This window comes from Bos indicus, chromosome 14 (assembly GCF_029378745.1).
Source record: "Bos indicus isolate NIAB-ARS_2022 breed Sahiwal x Tharparkar chromosome 14, NIAB-ARS_B.indTharparkar_mat_pri_1.0, whole genome shotgun sequence".
Taxonomy (NCBI): Eukaryota; Metazoa; Chordata; class Mammalia; order Artiodactyla; family Bovidae; genus Bos; species Bos indicus.
The window spans coordinates 61,695,004-61,721,910 of NC_091773.1; the positions used below are offsets into that span (position 1 = coordinate 61,695,004).

Genomic DNA, 26,907 nt, shown 5'->3' on the forward strand with positions numbered 1-26,907 from the left:
ATCCTACTGAGATTTGTGCGGTTGTATATATTCTTTTCTGCTGATCAGGCACTCCTGTCCCTCTCAGCTGGTGTTCTGCATGCACTTCTGTGTCTGACAGTGTATTCCTAATGTATCCGTGGAGAGAGATGTACTCCACGTCCACCTGCTCCTCTGCCATCTTGTTCTCCTGGACGCCAATATTCTTGCCTGGAGAATCCCATGGACAGAGGTGCCTGGAGGGTTACAGTCCATGGGGTCACAAAGAGTTGGACACTACAGAGCAACTAACACACACGATTATCCCAGCGCTGTTATGAGGATAAAATGAGACAATGAATGGAAACCACTTAGTGCAAACACTTATTAGACCTTCCATAAATGTTGATAACGATACAGTAAATTTTCAGTAATTATCTCATGCTACATATCTGCGAGTGACGACTCTTGTCTTACCTTTTCTAAGCACCTCTTAGAATGACAGTCCTTAAAGATATCCTTTGTAAAAGATATTTAAGCATGTATCTTAAACTCTACATCCAATAATGTTACCAAAACAAATCTCCTACAATGAAAACATTGATTTTTGACATATGGATAACTGGAGCCCCCTACTGTCAGGGGAGCCCTAACTATCTGATTTTGTTTTCTGTTTTTTTCCATCCAATTCTCAAAACTCCTAGGAGCCTTCTAGGAGTCCTGAGAAGACTCGGGACAATTGGTTAACCCAAGACAACAGAGGGCTTCCCTTGTGGCTCAGACCGTAAAGAATCAGCCTGCAATGCAGGAAACCCAGGTTCCATTCTTGGATTGGGAGGATGCCCTGGAGAAAGGAATGGCTACCCACTCCAGTATTCTTGCCTGGAAAATCCCATGTACAGAGGAGCCTGGAAGGCTACAGTCCATGGGGTCACAAATAGTCAGACATGACTGAGGGACTAACACACAACAACAGGTCCCACATGGCAAAGAACCTGAGAAAACCAGCCCTCTCCATAACAACAGGAGATGCTTTCCAAGAGCGGGATAAGTTGAGATTTCTTGATGCTTCCAGAGTATTCTCAGGGGCTTCCCTGGTGGCTCAGAGGTTAAAGCGTCTGCCTGGAATGCAGGAGACCCGGGTTCGATCCCTGGGTCAGGAAGATCCCCTGGAGAAGGAAATGGCAACCCACTCCAGTACTCTTGCCTGGAGAATCCCATGGAGGGAGGAGTCTGGTAGGCTACAGTCCATGGGGTCACAAAGAGTCGGACAGGACTGAACGACTTTATTTACTATAGAGTATTCTCGAGTCTCTTCCCCAGATAGAAGCCTCCATCCTCCTCACCACCTCCCAAAGAGCTGAGCCCCCTCTCACTGCCCTTCTGAAGCCTGGGGATTCTGGTGCATGGAGACTAGCCAGACCCCCATGGCAGGCACCACATTGTCCCCACTCTGCTCTGCTCTGAGGAAAGGATGGAGCCTGGGAGCCACCCAGCCTCCTCCCCTTTAGAAATCAAAGTCTGAAATAGGCAGTCAAGAGGCTGAGGAAAAAGAAGAGACAGAAGTGACCTGAGAGCATAGCCGCCGCCACCACCACCATGGGCCTTCACAAGAAACCCAGGAGTGAGATGATCCCAGAGAAGCTGCAGACGCGGGAGGAGGAGAAGGTTAACTTGAGGCCACTCTCCGTGCTCACGTAGCCGGTCCAGAACAAGACCCCGGTGCCCATCAACTGCCGCAACAACAGGAAGCTCCTGGACGCTGTGAAGGCCTCCGACGGGCACTGCAACACGGTGCTGGAGACGCGAAGGAGAGGTGGGCCGAGGTTTCCAAGGGTGACAAGGGCAAGAAGAAGTCCAAGCCAGTCAACAAGGACCGCTACATCTCAAAGATGCTCCTGTGCTGGGTCTTCGTGGTCCTGTGAGACCCGCTCAGCCCTGACAAGGAGGGGGCCTCCTCCCCGCCGTCAGAACCTGCCCCTCATTCTTGTTAAACAACAAACAAAAATACTAAGGAGCACTGATATTCCGTTTAAAACTGCAACTCTCCCCCACATCTCCAGCTTTATTCCTCTCCATTGTGTTTATCATCTTCTTACATTCTGTTTTACTTGATTTCTTGGTTGTCTGTTTTCCCCTTCTAGAAAGTAAAATCCTCGAGGGCAGGGATTTCTTTCTTCTTTGCACACTGCTATATTCTAGCACCTAGACCCTGCAACACTGTAGGCTCTGAAAATATTTCTTAAATGGCTGAAGCAATTGAAGAGTATTTATTGGATTTGAAAGTGGCTCTATCTTTTTGACAGATCATAACAGGTCAAAGCTTTAAAATTTCAAATATTGTGAGTTTTACCCATGTCCTCCTTGAAATATTATGAAAGTTTATCACAAGCATCTCTAAAAAGGCTGAAGTTTTAAAATGGATGCAAGGCTTAAAATAGTAAATGATACTGTTTTCTTTGTTGTTTGTTTTTCTTCTATCTGCCTCGTCCCCTTCACCAACACCACTGCCTTCCCCCACCCACCGCTGCCCTCCGTTGCAACATACACATATATATCCTCTTGGATTTTGCCCCCCTTAGGCATCTAGACTATTTTGTAAATTTAAAAATACCATGATGGAAGGAGGGAGAAAAGAGTCTGTTTTTAGTTTTAAAAGCCTAGGCCCTGAGAAAATTCAGAGCATAGGAAAATCGTGAGTATGGGTCAGATATTTATACCCTCAGACCAGGAAAAGATTTCCCAGGCTGTTGAGGGCAACCACTTGTTTTCTGTATCTATGACTCTGTTTCTATTTTGTTAATTTTTTTTTACTGTTTTTAAAAAATTTTATTTTTGGTTGCTGTGTGCAGGGCTTTCTCTAGTGGTGGTAAGCAGGGGCTACTCTTGGTTGCAATGCAAGGCCTTCTCGTTGCGGTGGCTCCTCTGGCTGTGGAGCACAGGCTCTAGACACCTGCGCTCCAGTAGCTGTAGCATGTGGGCTCAGCAGTTGCGGCACAGGAGCTTAGCTGCTCTGTGACACGTGGAATCTTCCCAGATCAGATCATGTCTTTATCCATGTTCCCTGCACTGGCAGGTGGATGCTTGTCCACTGCACCCCGAGGGAAGTCCCTTTTTATTTTTACTACTTTAAAAATATGTATTTATTTATTTGGCTGTGTTGGTTGCAGCATCAGGATCTTGGCTGCAGCTCGTGGGGTTTCCGTTGCCGCTCTCGGGCTTTGCTCCAGTTGTGGTAAGCAGGCTCTGGAGTGCGCAAGCTCAGTAGCTGCAGCACGTAGGCCTAGTTGCCCTGGGGCATGTGGGATCTTAGTTCCCCAGCAGGGGATCTAACCCATGTCCCCAGCACTGGAAGGCAGATTCTTTACCACTGGACCACCAGGGAGGTCCCTGTTTTGTTTCTTAGATTCCACATGTTAGTGAGACCATACAGAACTTACTTCAGTTGGCATAACACCCTCTAGATTCATCCACCGTATCACAAATGGCAAGATTTCATTCTTTTTATGGCTGGATAATATTCCATTGTGTGTGTATGTATATGCATATACACAGTGGAATATTCTTCTTTATTCCTTTGTTGATGGCCACTGAGGTGGTAATGTGATGTTTTACAAAAACAACACAGATATGTGGGATTATGGATTATTTTGTGTGTTCCCTTTTGTGAAAAAAAGGGATGACAGATTTAAATTAATTTGGCTCCAGGCATACTGGAACAAGATTTTGTTAGTGCCTCATTCTCCCCCTTACACTGAGGCTCTTCCAGGGCCCAGTTACAAGTCTTGCACTACAGTAGATGTAGCCACAACTAATATAGCTTCCAAAGAGGACAAGTAAAGTGAGCCCCCTGGGATCAGGAAAAGCAGCAGGAGGAGGGGCAGTGAAGTCTCCTTGTTTAAATGCATGTCATGTGTGTTCAGCTCAGATATTTCTCTTATTAAGCTCATATTCTATGTGATTAACACAATTTATAAGGTTTCATAGATACATATCCCTATAGTGTTACACAACAAATTGTGTGGCTAGCCTAGACACAACTTCAAAAAAATTCACCTTCTGAATTATTCCTTCTATATGACTTCCTGATCCTTTATTGACAGACCTACAACCCTCATGATTTTAAGTGTCTCTTGCTGATATTTTGCAATAGGAAATCTAGGCTTGAAGAAATTTCTGCCAGGTCATTTATTATTAATAGTGACTATTTCCCTCATTGGAGAAGGCAATGGCACCCCACTCCAGTACTCTTGCCTGGAAAATCCCATGGACGGAGGAGTCTGGTAGGCTGCAGTCCATGGGGTCGCTAAAAGTCAGACACAACTGAGCGACTTCCCTTTCACTTTTCACTTTCCTGCATTGGAGAAGGAAATGGCAACCCACTCCAGTGTTCTTGCCTGGAGAATCCCAGGGATGGGGGAGCCTGGTGGGCTGCCATCTATGGGGTCGCACAGAGTCGGACACGACTGAAGTGACTTAGCATTAGCATTAGCATTTCCCTCATTAAGTTACAAAGGAATGAGGTACTTTAGAACCCAGAAGAAGCCTCCTGAACCTCACTTGGCGAGATTGTGTGATATGTAGGCTACTCATAGGCTAAGGAGGAGAAGGCAATGGCACCCCACTCCAGTACTCTTGCCTGGAAAATCCCATGGATGGAGGAATCTGGTAGGCTGCAGTCCATGGGGTCGCTAAGAGTCGGACACAACTGAGCGACTTCACTTTCACTTTTTACTTTCATGCATTGGAGAAGGAAACGGCAATCCACTCCAGTGTTCTTGCCTGGAGAATCCCAGGGGCAGGGGAGCCTGGTGGGCTGCCGTCTATGGGGTCGCACAGAGTCGGACACGACTGAATTGACTTAGCAGCAGCAGCAGCATAGGCTAAGGACTTGAGGTTTATTGTATGTGTGATGGAGACACATGAAGATGCCCAAGGAGAAAGTGATCTCTGCGTTTTAAACCCTGCTTCTCAGAAGCTACTTTTGTAGCAGTATGAGCAAGGGTTGGAGCACCAAGACTGTGTGAGCAGGAAGTGGGCAGCTGCAGTGATATGAGGTAGAGATGATCAGGCCCATAGAGAGAGCTGTTATTTGCTGAGTGCCCCATCTGTGTCAGAGAAAAGAGCTCAGTGTTTCTCACTGCTAGTCTCCACAATAACCTTGTGAAGCAGTTCTTAACTTCTTTTCACGGATCAGAGAAATGGAGACCTAGAGAGGTTCATTACGTTGCCTAAGTTCACACAGCTACGAAATGTTTGTTGTGGTTGTTCCAGTGGCTGCTGCTACTGCTGCTAAGTCGCTTCAGTTGTGTCCGACTTTGTGCGACCCAATGGACGGCAGCCCACCAGGCTCCCCCGAGAGAACTGCTACATCCCAAATGCCAAAAGTGCCTGTTTCACGAAATTCTGGAGACAATCTTAAAGGACATCTCCCTGCCAGACTGGAGAGAAGTGGGAATGAGAGACGGAATTTCAGAAATAGATGATTCAGAATCTATGAGATGTATTTTGTTATTCAGTTGCCAAGTCGTGTCCAGCTCTTTGTGACCCCGTGGACTGCAGCACACCAGTCTTCCCTATTCCTCACTACCTCCCACAGTTTGCCAAAGTTCATGTCCATTGAATCAGTAACGCCATCCAACCATCTCAAATGAATGACACTAAGAAGAGCTCAGAAAGAGAGAACATTCTGAAAAACCAGCAAAGTCAGCATCAAAGTGTGGTTTCTGGAGCACCTGGAATCCATCAGCATCACTTGAATTCATTAGATGCCAAACCTTAGACCCCATCCTAGAACTTCAGAGTCAGAAGCTCTGGGTTGGGGCCAACAACCTGTGACCTAACAAGCCCTCCAGGTGATTCTGATGTACAACCAATTGAGAGAACCATCGAGGGAAGGGCTGGGCAGAGAATGAGGAAAAGAGTGCAAGAAAAGAGAAATGAGAGTTTCTGGAAGAAGTGGTCAGTGGAGACAAATGCTGTGGACTCAAGCAGAGCAGCCACTACATCTGATGAAACAGGATGTTCTCGATGACTTTGCCAGGAATAGTTTTCCATGGTTGGGCAGACTGAGGGCTTATCTGGAATAATAATAATAAAATGGAGAGTAAAAGAAAAAGGAGAGATCGCTAGTAGCTTTAGAAGGACATAGGGTTAAGGGAAAGTTTTTTGTAAAGAGGACAGAATTATGCTTATATAAGACAAAGGTGAAAAATAAACAAGAAAAAAAAAATTAGAAGCTCAAAGTGACTGGACAGTAAGATCGAGCCGAGTGTTGTAGGTAGCAGGGGCAGGGAGATACTGGTTGAAACAGGACATACCTTTCCAGAAATGGGAAGGACAAAGGCAGAGAGAAGTCCAGAGGTGTTGAAAAAGCAAGGACGTTTAACACTTAGCATGATGCCTCCCACCCAGCAGGCTCTTGGGACTAAGGAGGCCACTAAATTTCAGCTTGACTGTTCAGTGGCCATGTGGCCTTAGGCAGAGCAATGGACCTGAGTCTCGGTTTCACCCATCTGTGAAAGGACAGGCCAGATCTTAAGCAGAGCTCAAAGGGGCAGGAGCTGGGAAGCAACCTTGGAAAATGGGAAGATCTAGAACAATTCCTGTGAGGAATGGGAGACAGAGACCAGTAAAAAGAGCAAGTACGCAACCTGGTAAAGGGTACATAAGGAGCTTGTGAAACCAGAATGGTACAAAACTTAAAAATAATGTTCCAGCTCTGGACTGACATTCCAGTCCTTCTTATTTTGGTTCAACTTCTGTATACATCAAACAACAAACAACCCCAAACCCAGGATTGTGTGGTTACTGAGAAAGGAAGAGCTGCTTATAGTGGATTAATTTTATGTATCGTCTTGACTGGATCACTGGGTACCCAGATGACAGTCAAACTTTATTCTGAGAGTTTCTGTGTGGGTGTGTTTGGATGAGATTAATATTTAAATGGGTGGACCCAGGTAAAGCAGACTGCCCTCCCTAATGTGAGTGGGCCTCATCCAATCAGTTGAAGACCTGAATAAAACAAAAGGCTGACCTCCCACAAGTCAGACAGAGTTCTCCTGCCTGATGGCCTTCGAGCTTCGACATTAGTTTTTCCTCATTCTACTGCAGCGTCTGGCCTCCAAACTCAAACTACAACATCAGCTCTGGAGATCTGGGACTTTCCAGCCTCCATAACTGTGTGAGCCAATTCATTATAATAAATCTCCTCTCAGAGTTTCCTATTGGTTCTGTTTCTCTGAAGAATCCCCCCAACTACTCTACTGTCTCCCTGCATGATTTTACCATTCATCCCCCTCACTTTTGGAGAGGATTTGAAAGGGCTGCTTAGCATCATGAAATTTCAGGCGAGCCTTTCAACATGCAAACTGTTCCTTACAGGAGCAAAAGCAGGCTCATTGGAAAGGGGTTCTGAAATGAAGTGAGAATAAGGGAAAACAGAATAAACAGAAGAATTACCAAGGTAAAACAATCAAAAGAGAACCAGAATGTTAAAAGATTGTGACCAAACAAAATAAGGCACGAAAGATACACAAAGTTATCAAAGAAGGAGGAAAAAAAAGGAAAAATGGAGAAGTCTTGATAAATGTTATTGGGGCCTCACAATTTCAATGTGGGATTTGATGAGTTTGGGGAGACTAAACTGGAGAGTTAACTTTTCCAGGGAGGAGGAACTGAAGCTGTGTGTCTGAGTTTGAAGATAAGAGCCTTCCAAATCATTTATTTTAGAAAAGGAATTCTGAGGCAAGGGCAAACAGCCAATTTAAATCTGTAGCACTTTGGGAAAAGCTCACACTTTCCTTCAACTGAAGTACCTAATTAGACGGCCCCATTCCAGAACTAACACTAGCAATTCTCAAGCAATCAATTCCTTGTTCCCAATGGTCACACCTCTCTGAAGTTGCAGTACTTCCTGAAAGAGTTAGGAATGCAATATTAGCTGAGCCAGATGAATACCTTAAATGACTTAAGAGGCAGAGGCAAGATAGAGGTTAGAGTAGCAACCATTTATATGATAGATTTATTTATTTTAAAAAAATATTTTCTTGGCTGTGCTGGCTCTTAGTTGCAGCATGTGGGATCTTAGTTCTTTGACTAGGGATCGAACCCCAGGCCCCCTGCATTGGGAAAGTGGAGTCTTAGCCACTGGACCACCAGAGAAGTCGCTCTGATAGATTTCTATATTATGTTAAAGAACAGAGATCATAGCTGCTTGTTTCCCAGTAAAAGGGCATAATGGATTGAAGCAAAAAGACAACTTGCCCTCATCATGAATGTGGAAGTGAGACATACATATTGGGAAAATGGGAAGGAAACCAGTGTCCTCCACCCCCACGAGCTCTGTTGTCATATGTTGGCTATTGTCAAAGAACTGCCATACCATGAGTTAGCTGGGTATGTATCCAATAGGGTCTAAACTGCCAAGTAATTTTATAAACACATGATGACTAGGAGTTTGAAGAAATCGGGGCAGAAATTCATAGTAAAGTTCACAAATTACTAAACTCTGCCTGGATCTCCATGGACATTTGCAGGATACCATTGAGTCTGTTCGCAAAGCACTCTTAAAGAGTGACGGGGTAGACAGCTTTGGGGTGCAAAGTCCAACATACTTCCTGGCATAGAAAGTTCTCAATAAATCCAGGTACTGGATGAACCCAGCACTGGCCATAAATGTGACAAACACATGAGTAAGAGCCCTGCTGGGGATTCTTGAAACATGTCAATCAGACCGTTCGGTGGGTTCCCTTGCCATGAGAACTCAATCTAGGTTCTCTGCCGTGGGCTGTAAGACCCTACTGGCTTCAAATTGTTGACACCCCCTCTAGGTCAGAAGCTGTGTTGACCTTGCTATTCGAACCCTCTGAGTGCCTTCCCCGCCTGGACCTTTGCATCTGCTGTTCCTCCAGCCAGGGATGGTCTTCCCCTAGTTCTATGCAGGCCCAGCATCTTCTAGGGCAAGTCACCACCCTGTTTAAAGCAGCTCTCTTCACCCCTTCTCAGCCCAGGTCACTCTCTTATCACCTCACAAGGTCAGAGGTGCAAGGCTGTACTTGATGTGTTTGTTGCCGCCCCACCACCAACAGGTCAGCTCCAGGTGGGCAGGGTCCTTCTCCAGACTGCTTCGACACAGCCAGGTTTTCACAACTAGTCAACATTTGCTGAAGGAAATGGATTCTGCCCTCAGGGAACTCATAAAGTGTACCTTCAGGGAAGGGTCGTCCAGTGAAAGAATGTGAAGTCACTCAGTGGTATCCTGACTCTTTGTGACCCCATGGACTGTAGCCCGCCAGGCTCCTCTGTCCATGGGATTTTTCAGGCAAGAATACTGGAGGGGGTTGCCATTTCCTTCTCCAGGGGATCTTCCCAACCCAGGGATCGAACCCAGGTCTCTGGCATTGTAGGCAGACTCTACTGTCTGAGCGACCAGGGAATCCCCTGGTGAATGAACGAACTAGAGATATTCTCTATAGAGAGTGTATCTATATTCTCCACAGAGAGTGTAGAGGAGTGTCAGTGACATGTACCAAAGCAGCAGAGAGAGACCATCAGACCAGTTAATCCTCACATAGCTTATTTCTCAGACACTGCTGGGAAGGAGTGCTGACTGTTGTCATGACAACTGGCAATAGCAGAGTTCCCTGAAACAGATGTGTGACGACCCGGTAGTGGGGGAGGGGTCAGCAGCCTGCTGCAGCTAAGTCCAACTGCAAGATGAGTGGAACAAAGGAAAACACGAAAATAAAGACACTGACAGAAAAGGCCATTAAACCTTGGAATAAATAGCAAGAGTACCGAAAGGAGTAAAACCTTGAAGTGTAAAACTCCACATCTTTCATAAAGGGGAATTCAAATTAATTTTTTATCTACATTGATATAAATATATAAGAAAAGAATTGAGGGAATTTGTATGTAATTTGAAAATTTAAAAACCTGGCAGGCTTTTAAAATTTAGAAATAATAAATATATATTAGAAAAAATATATATTTATTTATATATAAATAAATATATAAATAAATATAGATCATAAAATTTATCCTTTTAAAATGTCCAGTTCAGTGTGCTGTGCTGTGCTTAGTCCCTCAGTCATGTCTGACTCTTGCGACCTCATTGACTGCCGGCCAGGCTCCTTTACCCATGGAATTCTCCATGTCAGAATACTGGAGTGGGTTGCCATTCCCTTCAGGGAATCTTCCCAACTCAGGGATTGAACCCAGGTCTCCCACACTGCAGGCCGATCCTTTACCATCTGAGCCACCACATCAGTGGGTTTTGATATATTCACAAAGCTATGCACTATAACCATTATCTAATCTCAGACTATTTTTATCACTCCTAAAAGAATTGGGTACAATTAGTAGTCACTCCCAAATCCCTCCCTCTTCCTGGTCTCTACCAACCATCAGTCTTTCTGGATCTTTGGCTTTGCCTATTCCTGACATTTCATATAAATGGAATCATACAAATATATGACCTTTTATGTCTGGCTTCCTTCACTTGGCATAATGTTTTCAAGAGTCATCCATGTTGTGGATTGGAACTTCATTCCTTTTACGGCTGAGTAATATTCCATTGTGTGGCTGTACCACAGTTTATTCACTCATCCATCATAAGTTCCTGGGCACATGTGTCGTGTCCACTTTTTGGCTATTGTAAATGATGCTGCTATGAACTTTCATGTACAGGCTTTGTAAGGATATATATGTGTGTGTGTGTGTGTGTGTGTGTGTGTGTGTGTGTGTGTGTGTTTACAATTCTCTGGGGATTATGCCTTGGAATAGAATTTCCAGTCATATGATCCTGGTGAGTTTTTAATGGGGGAATTTGCCTTCAAACTATATGTAGCTAGAGAAAAACTGATTTCAATTCACATGAGATGTAGAAAAGACAAGAAAGAAACATCAGGTAACATAAAAAATAATACTAACAATAAAAACAGCAGCTAACAAGTTAAACCCCTCTTCTGTGCCATGTGCCTTACTAGGAAGTTGGTACACACCATGAGGTTTAATTCTCACAATAATCCTAGAGTGTTGTTATAATTATCCCTCTTCTGCAGGTAAAGAAATGGGTTCAGACCCCAGGATGTCAGGCTGCCCAAGACCACACAAGAAGAGAGCACACAGATCTGAACGTGGCAGGGATGTCCAGCTCCAAGAGGCCAGCAGAGACCGCAGACTGCTGGGGCATTCCTCACCAGCACCCATGGCCTAAATTCCCCATCAGAGAGACTCTGGTCAAGTTGAAAACAAACATAAAACAATAATAAAATAATATTCTGCTTTCAGAACCCACACTGAGAAGCTAAATTAAAAAGAAGGAAAGCATCCATTTTGCACAAAGGGACATTGTTCCTGGGTAAGTGAGCTCTTCAGACCTGTGAGCAGACATTCCTCCAGCAGCAGTGCTCGGGCGCACTGAGGCTGAGCAAGGGTGGGGACAAGGCTGGCTAGGAGGCTGTCAAGAGAGCAGGGCCGGGGTGGAGAAGGGGAGGAGGAACCCCAAACGCTGGAGTGCCTGGATCAAAGGGCGAGACAAGGAACAGAGAGCAGAGGTGGGTGTGAGAGGCTGGGGTAAGGGGGTATGGAGGTTTGAGTTTGGATGTCACTCTTTCTTCCCTTGGCCAGTTATCCTGCCACTGGGTTCAAGAAGGAGGCAAAATCTGTGACAACACATCCCTGGTGAGAACCACCCGCACACAAGGTAGATGTCTGTGCACAACTTGCCTCTTTCCAAGGCCACCCTGTAAACTGCTAGACTTCTTGCTGAAGACCTGAGCTGTTCACTTTTATGAACCTCTTAAATCCCTCAAAGAGTCAAGAGACAAATAATGTCCTTCAAGAACATGTACTGAATGTCCCCTCAAAATCTCCCTCCAGAGCCTGGCATGGCAGCCGCTCTGCACACAATGAGTGCTAAGTGAGCGCTGACTGACAGGAGAAATTACATTCCCTTTAGAGCCACCCAGCTGTGTTTTCAATTCCGCTGATTCAATATTTCCCATCAGAAACAGCTTTTGGTCTTTCAATATTGCAACTGGTTTACCATCGTGCGCAGAAAGGCACAAAGTATACGCAGCTGTCTTTTGTGATCAAAGAGAAAGCTGTCTCGTGTAGCAATCTGAGGCCCATCAACAATGACCCAGAAAGCAAGCCTTTGCTCTCCTGGGAAATCAAGTCTGGCAATCAGAGTGAAAAGAAGCTGGGCTGGCTCTGCCAGTTAAGAGACAAAGAGAGCCACCAGACATGCAGCATGTTAGAACAGCAAGGGCAGAACAGCTCATTGCTCCAGTGTCCAACCTGACACAGTGCGCTAGCCACTATCACCTGTAGCTGTGCACATTAACTAAATTCAAATAAGACTACAAGGGCAGTCCCTCAGTCACCCCAGCCACACTTTAAGTGACCTGTGGCCACCTGTGATAGAGGGCACACTGGGTAGCAGAGACACAGAATGTCCATCACCATAGGAAAATCTCTTGGATAGTGCTGAACCAGACCAACCATGTGGTCAGATCTGGAAAAAAAAAAAAAGGAAAAAAATAGACACAGATGTATAGAACAGTCTTTTGGACTCTGTGGGAGAGGGCGAGGGTGGGATGGTTTGGGAGAATGACATGTATAGTATCACATGTGAAACGAATCACCAGTCCAGGTTCGATGCAGGATACAGGATGCTTGGGGCTGGTGCACTGGGATGACCCAGAGGGATGGTACAGAGAGGGAAGTGGGAGGGGGGTTCAGGATGGGGAACACGTGTACACCCGTGGCGGATTCATGTCGATGTATGGCAAAACCAATACAATATTGTAAAGTAATTAGCCTCCAATTAAAATAAATAAATTTATATTAAAAAAAAAATTAGTCTATTCTGTACCCACTGACAGAAATAACAGGTTGACTTTTTTGGACCAATATCCTTAACTGTTTTCAGAATTTGGACTTCATAGATCAGTAAAATACCTCTTTCTTATTTGGGGTTGCCAAGTTTATACTTTGTCAATTAAGGCTGCCACCAGATGACTCTTAGGCCCACCAAGGCAGGCACTGTGCCTTTTCACCGCCCAGCATCATTTAGGCATATGCCCTGTACCTAAAACAATGCCTGGTGCCTGGTATGTGCTCAGTGACTGTCTGCTAAGTAAGTGATTACACAGGCACACACAGACATCCTTATTTTTTTCATGTTTTTGGTGAAAACTCTGTCACTGGCTGGCACCGGAAAGGTGTCTGGGTTCTACACACACACACACACACACACACACACACACACACACACACACACACAAGGCTGGATTAAGTCACAAAATGAGTATGAGTCATCTAACATTTTCTGAGAACTTTACATGAATAAATACTTGCAACAAAATATAACAAATCAGAATGGGCTTCTCTAAACTGTATTTCACAACTAACCTGAGGGGCAGTGAAGGGGAGTGGGGAGAGACTGTTAGCTTTTCAACGGCACCAGAGTGCCCTCTTGTGGGAAAATGAAGTACTTGCGTGGTCTCAACTTTTTTTTTAAAAAAACATGATGTTTCTAGTAACACATTAAAACCTGTACTGACAAGTAATTATTCTGAGAATCAGCCCAAATATGTATACCAGTCACTGTAAAATCTGGCCAGTTGTGTTGGTGAAAAAGATAATTAAGAAAGATTTGTCACAGAACTATTCAACGAGGTCATCTACATACCTAGGAAATAGACCCATGAGAACTGCTTTTTAGGTCTGACATTCTGGTTTGTTTATCCTCTAGCTAAAAAAAGAAAACTACCACTGTCAGGTTTAAGGCAGTGTTGTACATACTGTTTACTCCACTTTTGGGCAAACATCAACAAAAATTTTTGCTGTATCCAATTTATTTTTCACTTTTGATATCATTTTTTTTTTGTTGTTTATAGAAACCATTCTTTGAAACTCTGTTATAGCTGTACTTTTACACTTTATAAGTAGTGATAAACCATACCCACAGTGGATTTTCCATTAAAAGACTAAAAATGGGACTTTGATCATTTTAGATGATTTTTGCAAATTTCAGCTTGATACTCTGTGGCCTTGCAAGGGCAATGGACACCGATGCTGGTCAGTTTTGGCCAAGGCAGAGCTTTCTGCTTCTCCTGATCCATGTAGATGTAGAATGCTGGTCTGGCTGACAGGTAGGAAAAGCTGACTTATCCATGATGATCCTATTAAGTGTGGTCTGTGTGAAATAGAGAAGAATCACTATCTGAATGAGACCTTAAGAAGCTCACAAATTTTAAAGTCAACAACCCCCTCTGGGTGGAGGGGTTCAGAAGATGAATCTTTAAAAAGCAGTCTCAGATTGCAATTGGCTGACACTAGCATCTGAGCCTCTTGTGTGCTTGTAGGCAATTCCTCAGACGTACTCCTTAGACTGTTAGCCACAGCTCTAGAGAATTTAGCAATGAATTTGCATTTTTATTAAATTCTGCAGGTAAAGAACCACTGTGGACATAATCAATTCTGAGCAACTGTTAGGAAATGTCGCTTGTGTGTGCTGCCTGCCTTCTGCTTTGTTGTAAACTTTCTTCTTCTTGTTATTTTGACCGTTCTTGCATGAAGGTTGTTGTCCTATTTCCCCTCAGTTTCATTTTTTTAATCTAGCTAAACAATCCCGGGGGGTATTCTCTACTGCTAATCACTTCCATGGTTTTATTCTGTTTCCTTTTTCCTCTCACAAGTCACTGGACTCGGATCTAAGAATATTCTATGGGTTAATCTGCCAGTAAATAAAATAGTTCTGATGTGTTGTATTTCCTTTTTAAAAAGGCCAGAATTACATTCATATATTAAAATAAAGCTATCCATGCTAGCAAAATAAAGACCATAAAAAACTTTACAATACTGAAATGGGTAGACTTCAATTTAGAGACAAGAACTGAATTAGAGCAGTTTTCAACAAATTTCCTCTGGAATACTGTTACAGACTTTCTAGGACAAACCATCCTTTACTAATGTTAACAGGAAACAATAACCACATTTCTTCTAAAGGCCAGCACGGTTTTCACTATAAGCTATTCCACAGTATTTGTGTATACCACGTTTAACCTTGTGTGTGCGTGCTAAGTCGTTTCAGTTGTGTCCAGCGCTCTGCGACCCTATGGACCGCAGCCCGCCAGGCTCCTCTGTGCATGGGATTCTCCAGGCGTGAACACTGGAGTGGGCTGCCATGCCCTCCTCCAGATCTTCCTAACCCAGGGACAGAACCCGAGTTAGTATCTCCTGCGTTGGCAGATGGGTTCTGTACCCCTAGCGCCACCCGGGAAGCCATTTTAACCTTGTGTACATGTTAATTTCCAACATTTGGGGCTATTTAAAGTGAGAGCAAAGAACAGTTCACATCTGCTGAGTATCTGTTACATACACAATATTACTTTAAAGGTACTACTTGATACATGCTCATTCAGAAAGCTCCACCCAGAACACACAGTGTCTGCTTAAGGGCGACTCCAGCAAGTAGGAAAATCTTCCAGGCCGAATAACTAGCACGGAACACCTGGGCACATCATCCAAATGTCTGGGCCAAAGAGTAACACAGCTCATTATCTGATGACCCACACTCCATGCCTTTTCCACATCACTGTCTATCTTGAAAAGAGATTATGGAATGTGCTTGCCTCAGTCATTCAGCGCCTACTAGAGACTGGGGGCATGGGAGGAAGAGAAAGAGCCAAGTGGTCAGAAATCTTAGGCTCTGAAGAGTCGGACACGACTGAGTGACCAAACAACGAACACTAGGTAACCAGAAGAGTGAGTGAGAGTATGTGTGGTATGATCCTATTTTTATTTAAAAATAAACTGTGTGGACAATGTATGTTATAGAGATATAGGAGAAAACCAGAAAAACGATGTAAAAACTTCCTTGCAAAGAAGAAATTGAGGGGGCTGGAGGGGTGGCCTCATGTTTTACTTTATAGAAGTCTGGATTTGTTTGAAGTTAACCATTACTTCTGACTTAACAATATACAATTTTGAAACCAAATGGATTTAGGAGGCTAATTTTCTAGGTGGAATATGATAGTTTAGAAATGCCCTTAAAATGTAAAAACCTCTTTCATTTACAAGCCTGTGAGGCCATGATAAAGGGAACACTGCCACAAAACCTGATTTCAAAAGCTCACTCAGGACATTACCCTGTCTTATTCCAGAGATCTATAAGGCTAGCCATGCCTCTTTTCAAACTGTATCAAAAATAACACAGATGTCAAGATGAGGGCAAAATTAACAATCTTAAAAAACAAACATAAAATAAGGACTTAAGACAAAACAGACGACTAAAGCAGCAGAGTTCTACTAAACTTTATTCAAAACTGACCCTACTTCCTACTTGAGGTACCCCAAAGTCTAGTGTGCAAATATAAATACCCATCACATGTTCAAAAATAATCTTCCAATTGGTGCTCTGACCCAGCTTTGGCACACGTGAATCATCATGCATGTCAGCCACGATGGTCACCTCTTGGTATATATAGCACAATCCTGAAGTGGCACAGCGAGTCAGCCATGACACCATTTATTAAGCTCTCACTGAACTGTATTCTTGGAAGTTACACACACCACAACCCACCTTTGCACAGGTAATTTTATTCTCTCCTGTGGGTGTCAACAGTGCTCAGAGATTGTAATTTGAAACATTCAGAAAGCACATACCTGAATATTGTCACATTTCTTTACATCACGATTCAGTAACTATTAAACAATTATGTCTACTAAATACAGTGAACAAAATGGCATAACTGTTTACACCATTCCCTTGTAAACAAGGCTTTTGTCACAATAGTAACAAATGGAATTAATGCATACCACAATATGGATGAGGAAAGACCTTTTTAAATAAACCATTCAGTTCATAAATAAACTCTGATTTTTTTTTTCAGTACACATTTACAGACCTGATCAATAAAAAGAAACAAGACATGTAGTTTCCTTTTAAAAAGAAAATGTTGCGAAATGGACCTCTAGCGGAGAAGGCGCCTAGGAGAGGAGGTAAGAAGCAAGCAAGGGGTGAAAGAGAGTTACAAGTACAGCCCCACGGCAGCCTATGTCTGTTAGCAAACACCGACACGACACGAGGACAGGGCCGTCTGGAGGGCTCATTTTACTTGAATTCCAGCAAGTTGCAATCGATCTTATAGTACACATAGGGGTAGTATTCCTGTTGACTCAGGTTTAAGCCTGGAATATCCATAGGAGCCTACGGAAAAGTCAGATGATTATTCAACTAAGTACTTAGAGAAATGAAAAAAGAAAAAGAATATTACCATTCACAGGCCTACCTTGGAGATAGCAGATTCTGATCCAGACCACCGCAATTAAGCAAGAGTTACCATAAGCCAAGTCACAGGAATTTTTTGGTTTCCCATTGCGTATTAATGGTATGTTTACACTTACTATAGTCTACTAAGTGTGCAATGGCCTTTTGTCTTAATAAACAAGTACCCAATCTTAATTTAAAAATACTTGATTGTTAAAAACTGAGAACCATCATCTGACAATACATGGTTGCCACAAACCTTCAATTTGTAAAAAAATGCAGTTTTGCAAAGTTCAATAAAATGAAGCACAATGAAATGAGGTATGCCTGTACCTTCTTAATGAACTGGGCTAAGTTTATACATTTTTCCTAATTTAATCTGAGTTTGACATTGTTAACTCCATTTTGCAATAAGGAAACAATCTCAGAAAGGCTGACCTGCCCTGGGAAACAGAGCAAGTGAGTAGTAATGCCAGATTCAAGTACTCTGCCCTCAATGGCTGTGTGGGTTTAACCGTGACTCCACCGTCCTTTTCTATGCATACTGTATAAAATTACTTTTTTAGTCTCAGGCTTGGGGTATTGAGTTTATGAGATACAAGGCTTATAAAATGATGGATAAAAATAAACCAACTGTGATTTTTACTGATACCACTTACTACGTATGCATGTTATAAGAATTTACTGGTATAAAATTCTGCATCAGTTGGACTTTACATATTATCAACAATTCCATGAAAATTTGGAGTCATTTCCTGCCTTTTCTTCCATTAAAAAAACCTTGATTTTTCTCCTACGGGTTCTAACTAATGCACATGTGAAATACTGCCATTCTAAACTAGAGGAAAAATATCAGCAAGCTATTTGAAACAAAAAATATAAAAGCCTGCTACAATTTTAAACAGCAACAACAAAAAGAACACATTGTTGTATGCTTTTGCATGCATAAATGTTCATACATTTCTGTTTTAAAAAAGATATAAACATACACCATTTTAGAGAAATGATAATTCTCTTTAAAAATGCCCATCTATTGACTCTGCTACTTCTACCAGATAAAGTTACAGTAATGACTTATTTTCTTCCTCTCTGCAATCTGTAATTCTTGTAAACAACTAGTATCATTGCTTGTGTGGTCTCTCTGCAGCTATAAACATCAGATCTACAGCAAGACAATGACTGGCTCTTAGAAATACCAAGGAGCAACTACTATAAAATGGAGTAAGCAAGGTAAATTATTTACTAACAAATTGAGAATCTTAAAGCAATTACATAACATCTTCTTCCAATAATTTTTTTCTGAAATTCATCCAGTTCCTATTTTACCAGGTTAATAAATACTTACATCAATAATAGCTGCTGCGCTGCTGTCTAGATGTTTATACAATTCATATAATACTTCTCTCAGTTTCTTCATTGTTTTCTTATTGGGTTGAAGGAGCATTGCTTGGAAGTTCACTGGCAAGCCATACCTTATAAGGAAGCAGACATACAGGATGTAACACAAGCAAACATATGCAGAGATTTTCTGCTTAAAAGCAAGTATTCTCATACTCTTCTTTAATCACTGTTAATGGGGAGAGGGTGCCTCATTTTAATAACCACCTTTACAAGTTCAGAAACTCACACCTTCTCTGGTCCTCACTGTCCATTAGAAATCTTTAAAATGAGAGCCAACTGTCCACTAGGAATTACTTTTAATTAGTCTTCAATTTTTAAGGTAATTTATGCCCACCCTCAGCAGACAGTGATAATATGTCAACAGTACAGGCCTCTAAGTATCTGCAGGGAACTGGCTCCAGGACCTCTGTGAACACCAAAACCCAAGGGTGTTCAAGTCTCTTAAATAAAATGGTGTAAGATTTGCATATAATCTACATATATCCTCCCATATACTTTAAATCATTTCTAGGTTACTTATAATACAATGTAAATGCTATGTAATTCGTTGTAAATAAAATGCAAACGCTATGTAAATCATCGCTAGTGCCCAGGAAATTGAAGTTTTGTTTTTTGGAACTTTCTGGAATTTCTTGTTCAAATATTTTCAATCCACAGTTGGTTGAGTCCATGGATTTGGAACCCAAGAATATGGAGAGTCAACTATTGATTCCTTTATGATAATAAAGAATATGGGGGAAAAAAAGCATGAGATTACCCATCTACTACGGAAATTCAAAGAAATTTACAAATAGCATGATGGCAGATAAGTATTTTGAACTATTTCTAATATGAGCAACGTGTACAAAGCATCACAAGATGGTTGACATTTTAAGTATCTCAAAGTAATAAAATATTTTAGGCTACTATGAAACGAGGACTTCAAATAAGGTTACTGTGTATCAAACTACATGTAAAATCTGTGATAGGTCTTTTAAACAAACACTAATATTCATAACCTACGTTTAACTTAAGCACAGAATATGGAAAGAACCAGAGCACAGCAGCATGATCTTTTTCTAAACTCGGTATCAAGGGCAAGACCAACATGCACGTCATAAGCAGTATGATACTGACAATCTCTCCCTCATGAGTAGCCCTTTGGTTTCCCCAAATCAATTTCCTATTAGCAGACTGCATTTCAATAAAGAGGTGCAATGCCAAGGGATCTACACATTCTTTAGTTCCAAGTTTCTCAATGAGCTTTCTTTACCTCAAAACAGACTCAACAAAAACCCTCAGAGCTTTCACATGAATCCATGCAATAAACGCCTCACTGAAATTCACTTTCAGCCACCGTACCAGTGGTCCCTATAGAAAGAAAGAAAAGAATCACCACAAATTTGGTCTTCAAAATGGCAGTTAGAAATCAGATAAATCAAGTATTTTTAAAGCAGTGACTATCCAGTGAGAATCTTAAGGAGAATTCAGTCACATTATGTGTCTGTGTGCTTAGTCACTCAGTCATGTCCAACTCTTTGCGACCCCACAGACTGCAGCCCGCCAGGGTCCTTTGTCCATGCGGATTCTCTAGGCAAGAATACTAGAGTAGGTAGCTATTCCCTTCTCCAGGGAATCTTCCCAACCCAGGGATCGAACCCAGGTCTCCTGCAGTGCAGGCAGATTCTCTACCATCTGTGCTACCAGGGAACCCCCAATCACATTGTAATTCACTTTAAAAATGTTTCATTATTCTCATATCTTGCATACTTTACCTTACATTAGATGAAAAGGTTAGCTACTACTGTGTAACCTCAGTAAATACAAATATCCATTGACTCTATTCACTACACAGAAAAGGCATGTATGTGTGCATGTATGTGTGTGTGTGTATTTTTCTTTTTTGCGGCCATGCTGTGCAGCTTGCAAATCTTAGTTCCCTGATCAGGGATCAAACTCATGGTCCCTGTAGTGAAAGTGCATAGTACTAACCACCAGGACTGCCAGGGAATTCTTAAAAAGGCATATACTATAGTGAAGTCATTTAAAATGATACAGAATATACAAGTGTCCTATAGATTTGAAAACCAAAGTATAAAAATCTAAATTTACTATCCAATACTGTTAAACATTTAATACGTTCAAAATAGAATTTAATTACAAACAACTTCCTTGGAAACAGAAAAAATAGTTATGTAGTAAGTCATTTAATATTTCTAAGTATTAGTTTTCTCATCTGTAAAATCAGGGGGTTGACTTAGATCCCTAAAACCTGCTCATTATGTTCTAATTTCTTAATGATTCTATTATGTATTGACAGCATAAATTCTTTATGAACTTATTAAACTATTCAGTATTATTCCTAGTACTAAATAAAAACACTTCTTTAAAGAAACAAACTTCAAACAACTTATTACCATTTCTCCATACTCAAAAGACACACACGATCAGTTCAGCTAACAGTTATTTGGGTAATATTACTAGGCTCATTTGGATATAGCCATCAATTTACACAAAAAGGATAACAACACAACAAAGTGAAAGTCTTTGGTTAAAATATCTGTTCTTTTAGGGTACTGGATCTCCCCCCCAACCAGCTGCTTTTATTTGACATTACTTCATTAGGGTTAGTTTTCTTCCAACTGAGATGTTAGGGTTTATAAAGCACTTGGAAATAGTTGTAAATGGAATGTGCTTTCGTTTCCCCTTGCATTGTAAGAGAAACACGTGTTCACTCTTCATGTTTCCCCTTCCATACACTCTTTAATCTTCACAAAAATCCTTTACTTGAGGATGGCAAGTCCACACTATCTTTCACTCACAATTCCATCCCTGTTCTCCACCGTGCCTAGAACATACTAACTCACCAATGGTTTACGTACAAATTCCTTCAGTAAAAGACTACAGCATTAAAAAAAAAAATTCTGCCTCAAGAAAATGAAATTTCCTACTGAAAAGAGAGAATAATTACTTAACTAAAATGACCCCTCACTATAGGAGCATTAATCAAAACACTGTATTTAAAATTAACTTTTGATACAGACTTAGAGGGATTAATTTTAAAATATACATTTTAAGATAACAATTCACAGATCTCAGCTTGCTTAGAGAAAACTCATTTTGACTATTTAATAGAAAAAAATAACTAAAATCAAAATCAGAAAAGTTTTTTCTTTTAAAGAAAAGCAGTACCAGTTTTTCTTCTGCTTAACACTGATTATATTAAATATTAAAAATACCTACAAATTGCTTTTTCTTGTCAGTAGAAAGCCTGTTCATTTCTTCTTTGTCTGCTTTCATCTCCTCTTCATTATACTGGAAGTCACGGACGATGAATCTAAATTAGGAAAAAAAAGAAAACCAAAATTGTCCACAGGAAGTATAGATAATCTAACAAATTTAAAAAACTTTTAAAATAATAATCTTACTTGTTTTCCCTGGCTTTGTGTCTGAAGTCATCAACTGCCTTCCTAAACAAGGTGACATTACATAGGTAACTGTCTTGGTCCTCTGAGAGAACACTAGAGAAAGAAAGACAAAGTCCATTTAAAGCTTTATATTTATTGCTCACATTCATATTGAGGGCAGAATTCAGAAACAGGGAGGAGGAAGAACAAACAGAAAGGTATGGCAGCCCTTCCTGAACCCCTCAGTGCTTTTCAGCTGTACTGCCTCAAATGCTGAGGACACTCAGTCTTTATGTTTTTACTTACAGTGTCTTAACAGGCCCCTCGTACATTTCTTCCTCACCAACAAAATTAAGCATTAACTCAAGGAAAGCTTCCAAACCCTAAGACCATGATTTTCCATCTGTATCAGCAGCAGGCCAGCCAAGGACAAACTGTCCAGCAGCTGCTTGTTTTCCAGACTCTCCCTGCTTCCCGGCTAAACACCCTCTTCTCTTTTGCAATCTGAATTCTCTCCTCTTCTTTCCGGCCCTGCCCCCAGAGGCCTGGCCCTCCCCTTTTAATTTGTGCCCTCTCGAGACTATTACACTTAGTTCTTTTACCCAGTGCCCATCAAATCCAAAGCAAGGCAGCTACCAAGTAGGCAGAACTTGATTTAAAAACGGAGGCAGAAGTCAAGTGGGGATAACTGTTTGTGAGCTACAGGTCTGAGTCTCCAAACTCTCTGCATTCAATTCTACTGTTGTGTACAAGCAGTAACAGTACATTCTCACCCGTGTAACCAAGCCAAGACGAAACTAAGAGTCAGTGCTTTTCAGCTGTCTCATGGCATTTTCAGTCACCCACATGTGTGGCAGTGCTTCTGGAGCTTACAAGCTCTTCTGTTCTCTTCTTACCTCTCTCCCAAGGCTCAGTTCTGCCATCTGCTCTGCTCCAATCAACTGACCCATTTCACTGCTGAAGCATCTTTCCTGCTTTTCTTCATGAATTATCTTTGCTAACCCGGCTCCAAAGCACAGATGAAACTTTTCTCTGCACAATGGCTAGTGTCATCTTTTTCTAGGTCCTCCTTGCTAGCATCCTCTGCTTCATCTAGAACTCCAGCTCCCTGAACAAAAAAGCTTCTGTGAAGCACCACCAAGTGTGTGGTGCTGCTTCCCACAACAGAGAAAAGGCCAAGTCAACCAATGATCTGACCCAACTAGTTTATCTGAACAGGCAAAAGTAGAGACAAACAGCTAAGCGGTAATTGTGAAAGTATATGTGAAAAGCACCTCTTTTTGAACAGTTTTTCCAACAGAAAGAAGCAGAACAATAGTCTGGCTTCCACTTCTTTGGCTGTGTGAACTCTGATGCGGCATGTATACACGTCTTTGCACTCAGCCACCCAATGACGGCAGCATTTCACATGGTCCAATCTTTCAAGATTTATGAACATTTTGCAAATAGCTAGATTTTGTGTTTAAGTGAAATTATTTAAGTTTGAAGATGGTCTTTTTCAATCTATTCTCCCTCAAAAGTCCACTTTCATCTTCACTGCTTCCAAGAGTAATCACTCAAGTATTGTGCCAAAGAGCAACAAGTGACAACGTTGCTACCTAAAATTCACTTTAAAATAAGGCACTTAGAATAATGACTAGCACATAGTAATTACTCAAAAATGTTACTTATTAGGATAAGCAAAACATCCAGCATTAGCTCATAGAGCTCTTTCCTAAACCGTGTATAGCATTTCAGACTGACTCACTAAGATGTGTCTGCCTCACATAAACTAACCATCCTCTTCAGGGCTGGCCGAGCTACTGCCCTGTTCTTAATGACTCAAATGCCTTTTCAAGGAGGTGATCTGAAATCAGTCTTTAGAACTGCTAAGCAGATGAACAGATGTTTTCACTGAGTGAGGAAGAGCTGGAGGCACTCAGGCGGTCAGTGGACACTTGGGGGTCATTCAGAAGATAGGTATCGCCTATACTCAACTGGCAGCATCTGAAACTTTTTCCTTTAAACTACTAAAGTGATTTTCAAAAGATGTAAATCTCTGAAGGAATATTTCTGAAGTCCGTCTTCCTGAGTAAACCTGGGCTCACATGCCACTCCCCTGGGCTCAGCTCTCCACAGCCCAGGAGGGCATGTCATGCGCACTGCGTCCTCTCTCTCCTCCTCCCCCACCCCCAAATGTCAAGCCAATCTCTGTGGCTTTAATGGGCTCCAAAGAACAAGGTTTAAGAACGTGTCATCCGTCCGGATAAACAGCTTCAGAGGAAAACCAGTATCAAGACACAACCTCAATCTTCAGTTTACCATGTGAAGGGCCAGTGTGAATGGAAAGCACTCCCCAAAAATGGGAAAAAAATTCACAATGAGTACAGGTTTGTGGTTTTGTTCTCAAAAAAAGAAGTCAACATTTATGAAACTGCAAGATTCATATTACCTTCTACTTTACATATCTTCTCAAAATTATTTGTCTATTTTTTTTTGGCTGTGCTAGGTCTTCACTGGTGCGAGGGCTTTTCTCCAGTTGCGGCAAACGGGGGCTACTTCTCATTGTGGTGCTCTGGCTTCTCACTGAGATGGCTTCTCTTGCTGCAGAGCACCAGCTCTAGGAATGTAGGCTTCACTAGTTGCAAAGTGTGAGCTCGTAGTTGTGGCGACAGGCTCAGCTGCTCCATGGCATGTGGGATCCTCCCAGACCAGGGATTGAACCCATGTCTCCCACACTGGCAGGCGGATTCTTTACCACTGAGCTAACAGAGAACTCCAACTTCATATATCTCATCGAGTCTTAAAAGGACCTCATAATGTGTACAGCAAAGGTGTGATGCTCATTTTACAAAGAAAATGAGGCCCAGAGAAGTTAAAAGACTTACCCTAGGTCACACAGCAAGTTGGTAGCAGAACCAGCAAAAGAACTCAAGATTCCTGGGTCCAGGACTCTTTCCATTATACTAAGCTACCTCCCATATGACACAATGAAACTGGAAAAGAAAATACTTCATCGGCCTGGCCTTACTACCACCACTTCTCTACTACCTCCCAGACTTTCCTTTCATCCTGCTGACACCTCTTGAGGAATATACACACAAAAGAATTCTTCGGGGAGCATACACACTGTACTTATATTTTCTTGGCAAGTATCTCATGTGGAAAGGCAGAATACAGGAAAAGATGACATGTTATAATGCCATGAGCGCACAACTTGCAGTGAAAAGACCTCAATTTTTAGTCCTAACTTTGCCATTTGACACTTTTATGGCCATATGCTTTAGGCCACAACTTAACTCTTGTGCATTTTTTACTTCATCTATGAGAAAAAGTGTAACAACTGCCCAAACTACTTCACAGAAGTGTTGTAAATATCAAATTAGACAATGAATATTAACCTGTAAGTTCAAAAATGCTTAATAATTTTTTTTTTTCCCAAAGGAAAGTACAGGCTAGGTAGAATCTATGCTCACTGGAAAGTGATAGTAAATATCTGCAGACCAACACAGTAGCCTAGTAGCCATTTTGGTATACTTCCTTGACAAGATAAATGGGGAATTAGAGACACACAGTAGGTATGAGATAAGTACTGAAAGAAGGATCTTGAGAAGGTTGTACAGCAGAAAAAGTACCACACAGGAGACCTGGGTTTTGGTTACAGCTATGCCACGTATGAGATATGTGACTCTGAGCAAACCACTTCAGCTCTGTGGCCTCAAACTTCCACATCTATCAACATGAGTGGGTTGGTGAGACTGTGCAAAGGCCCTTCCAAGTCTAAAATTATAATAACTAGAGTTAATATAATTCATTTATTAGGTGAAAAAGATGGTTCCAAAACTATAAAATTTACCACAAAGAAAAGATAAAGATATTTCCTAATCCAACACCCAGACTACAAAGGAATTCTGGGCGAGAGCAGGCTGTAAGGCTACTACTTACTTGCTAGACCTTGGAACTACCATTTCAGCTAGTGTCTCATACTGCTTAATCCAGTCGTTGTGGTTTAACCTGCAGAAAAGGTACAATTAAGTTACCAGAAGAGAAAAACAAGTCCTACTTCCTGCCAGACCCAGAAAGAGAAAAAATTATGTGACAAACTATATATATATATAATTCAACTATATATATATAGTAAATATATCTCAAATCTATCTAACAAAAGAAAAATCAAGTTTCCTACAGAGAATGAATTCAAATACATTGAATGGTGAAGGAGGAAACATAACGCACCATCTCTTACATCTAGTAACTACTGCAAAAGAGGCACACCCTAGAACTCAGTTTGGAAAAGAAGCAAAGCAAAATGGAGATTTGAAATTATTTTCAAACTTTAGGGTTAATTTATATTACCTCACTAAAAAGAAAAGAAGAAAGCAAATAAGGAAGTAAGAGAGAGAGAAATGAGAGAAAGAGAGAGAGAGAGAAGCCATGTTGAAATCACTAACACTTTTATTCAGTGGCCATTCAGAAGCGCTGGGAGAAGGCACGTTTACTGAAGCACAGGGTACCAGGAAGCACTGAGTCAACAAAGCGACAGTAAACCAAGCTGCCACAGAGCATTGTGCAACAGCCTTCCTTCCTTCTCTAGAGACCACTGGCTTTCGTGGGTGTGGCAATATAAAATAAAGAACTGTATCGATAGTATTGTAGCCAGGATAATAAATAAGCCACTATACAAGGTACCCTAGGTCTGACCCTAGGTTTCCAGTACAGTGTACAGAAAACTATGAAAATTTCTTGTCTTAAACACAAATTTTAAACAAAGGTTGCATAAGACAAATCTTTTCTCTGGACAACGGTTATTTCCATGCATAGTATAAAAACACACATACACAGACATTTTTCAGAAATAATCAGTATTTTCTTATTCTGCAGTAAGCGGGGAAAGGCAAAAAT

General features: G+C 41.7%; 1 protein-coding gene, 1 non-coding gene and 1 pseudogene across 2 annotated transcripts in view; 2 read left to right on the forward strand and 1 right to left on the reverse strand.

Moving 5' to 3' along the window:
• The first annotated feature begins 838 nt into the window (after positions 1-838).
• LOC139186821 (small nuclear ribonucleoprotein Sm D2 pseudogene) lies at positions 839-2,428 on the forward strand (annotated as a pseudogene).
• On the forward strand, positions 1,050-1,122 carry TRNAS-GGA (transfer RNA serine (anticodon GGA)). The gene has a single exon. It is a non-coding gene; the product is annotated as a tRNA-Ser (tRNA).
• Positions 2,429-16,268: 13,840 nt separating the features above from the next.
• Positions 16,269-26,907, reverse strand: part of ATP6V1C1 (ATPase H+ transporting V1 subunit C1) — a 40,416-nt gene continuing 29,777 nt past the window's right edge. Inside the window, exons 8-13 of the mRNA XM_019973927.2 lie at positions 25,951-26,019; positions 22,048-22,140; positions 21,863-21,956; positions 19,893-19,990; positions 18,585-18,711; positions 16,269-17,179 (exon numbers count right to left, since the gene is read on the reverse strand). Coding sequence (XP_019829486.1) covers positions 17,084-17,179; positions 18,585-18,711; positions 19,893-19,990; positions 21,863-21,956; positions 22,048-22,140; positions 25,951-26,019 — 577 coding nt within the window. The 3' untranslated portion in view covers positions 16,269-17,083. The remainder of the gene's footprint in view (positions 17,180-18,584; positions 18,712-19,892; positions 19,991-21,862; positions 21,957-22,047; positions 22,141-25,950; positions 26,020-26,907) is intronic.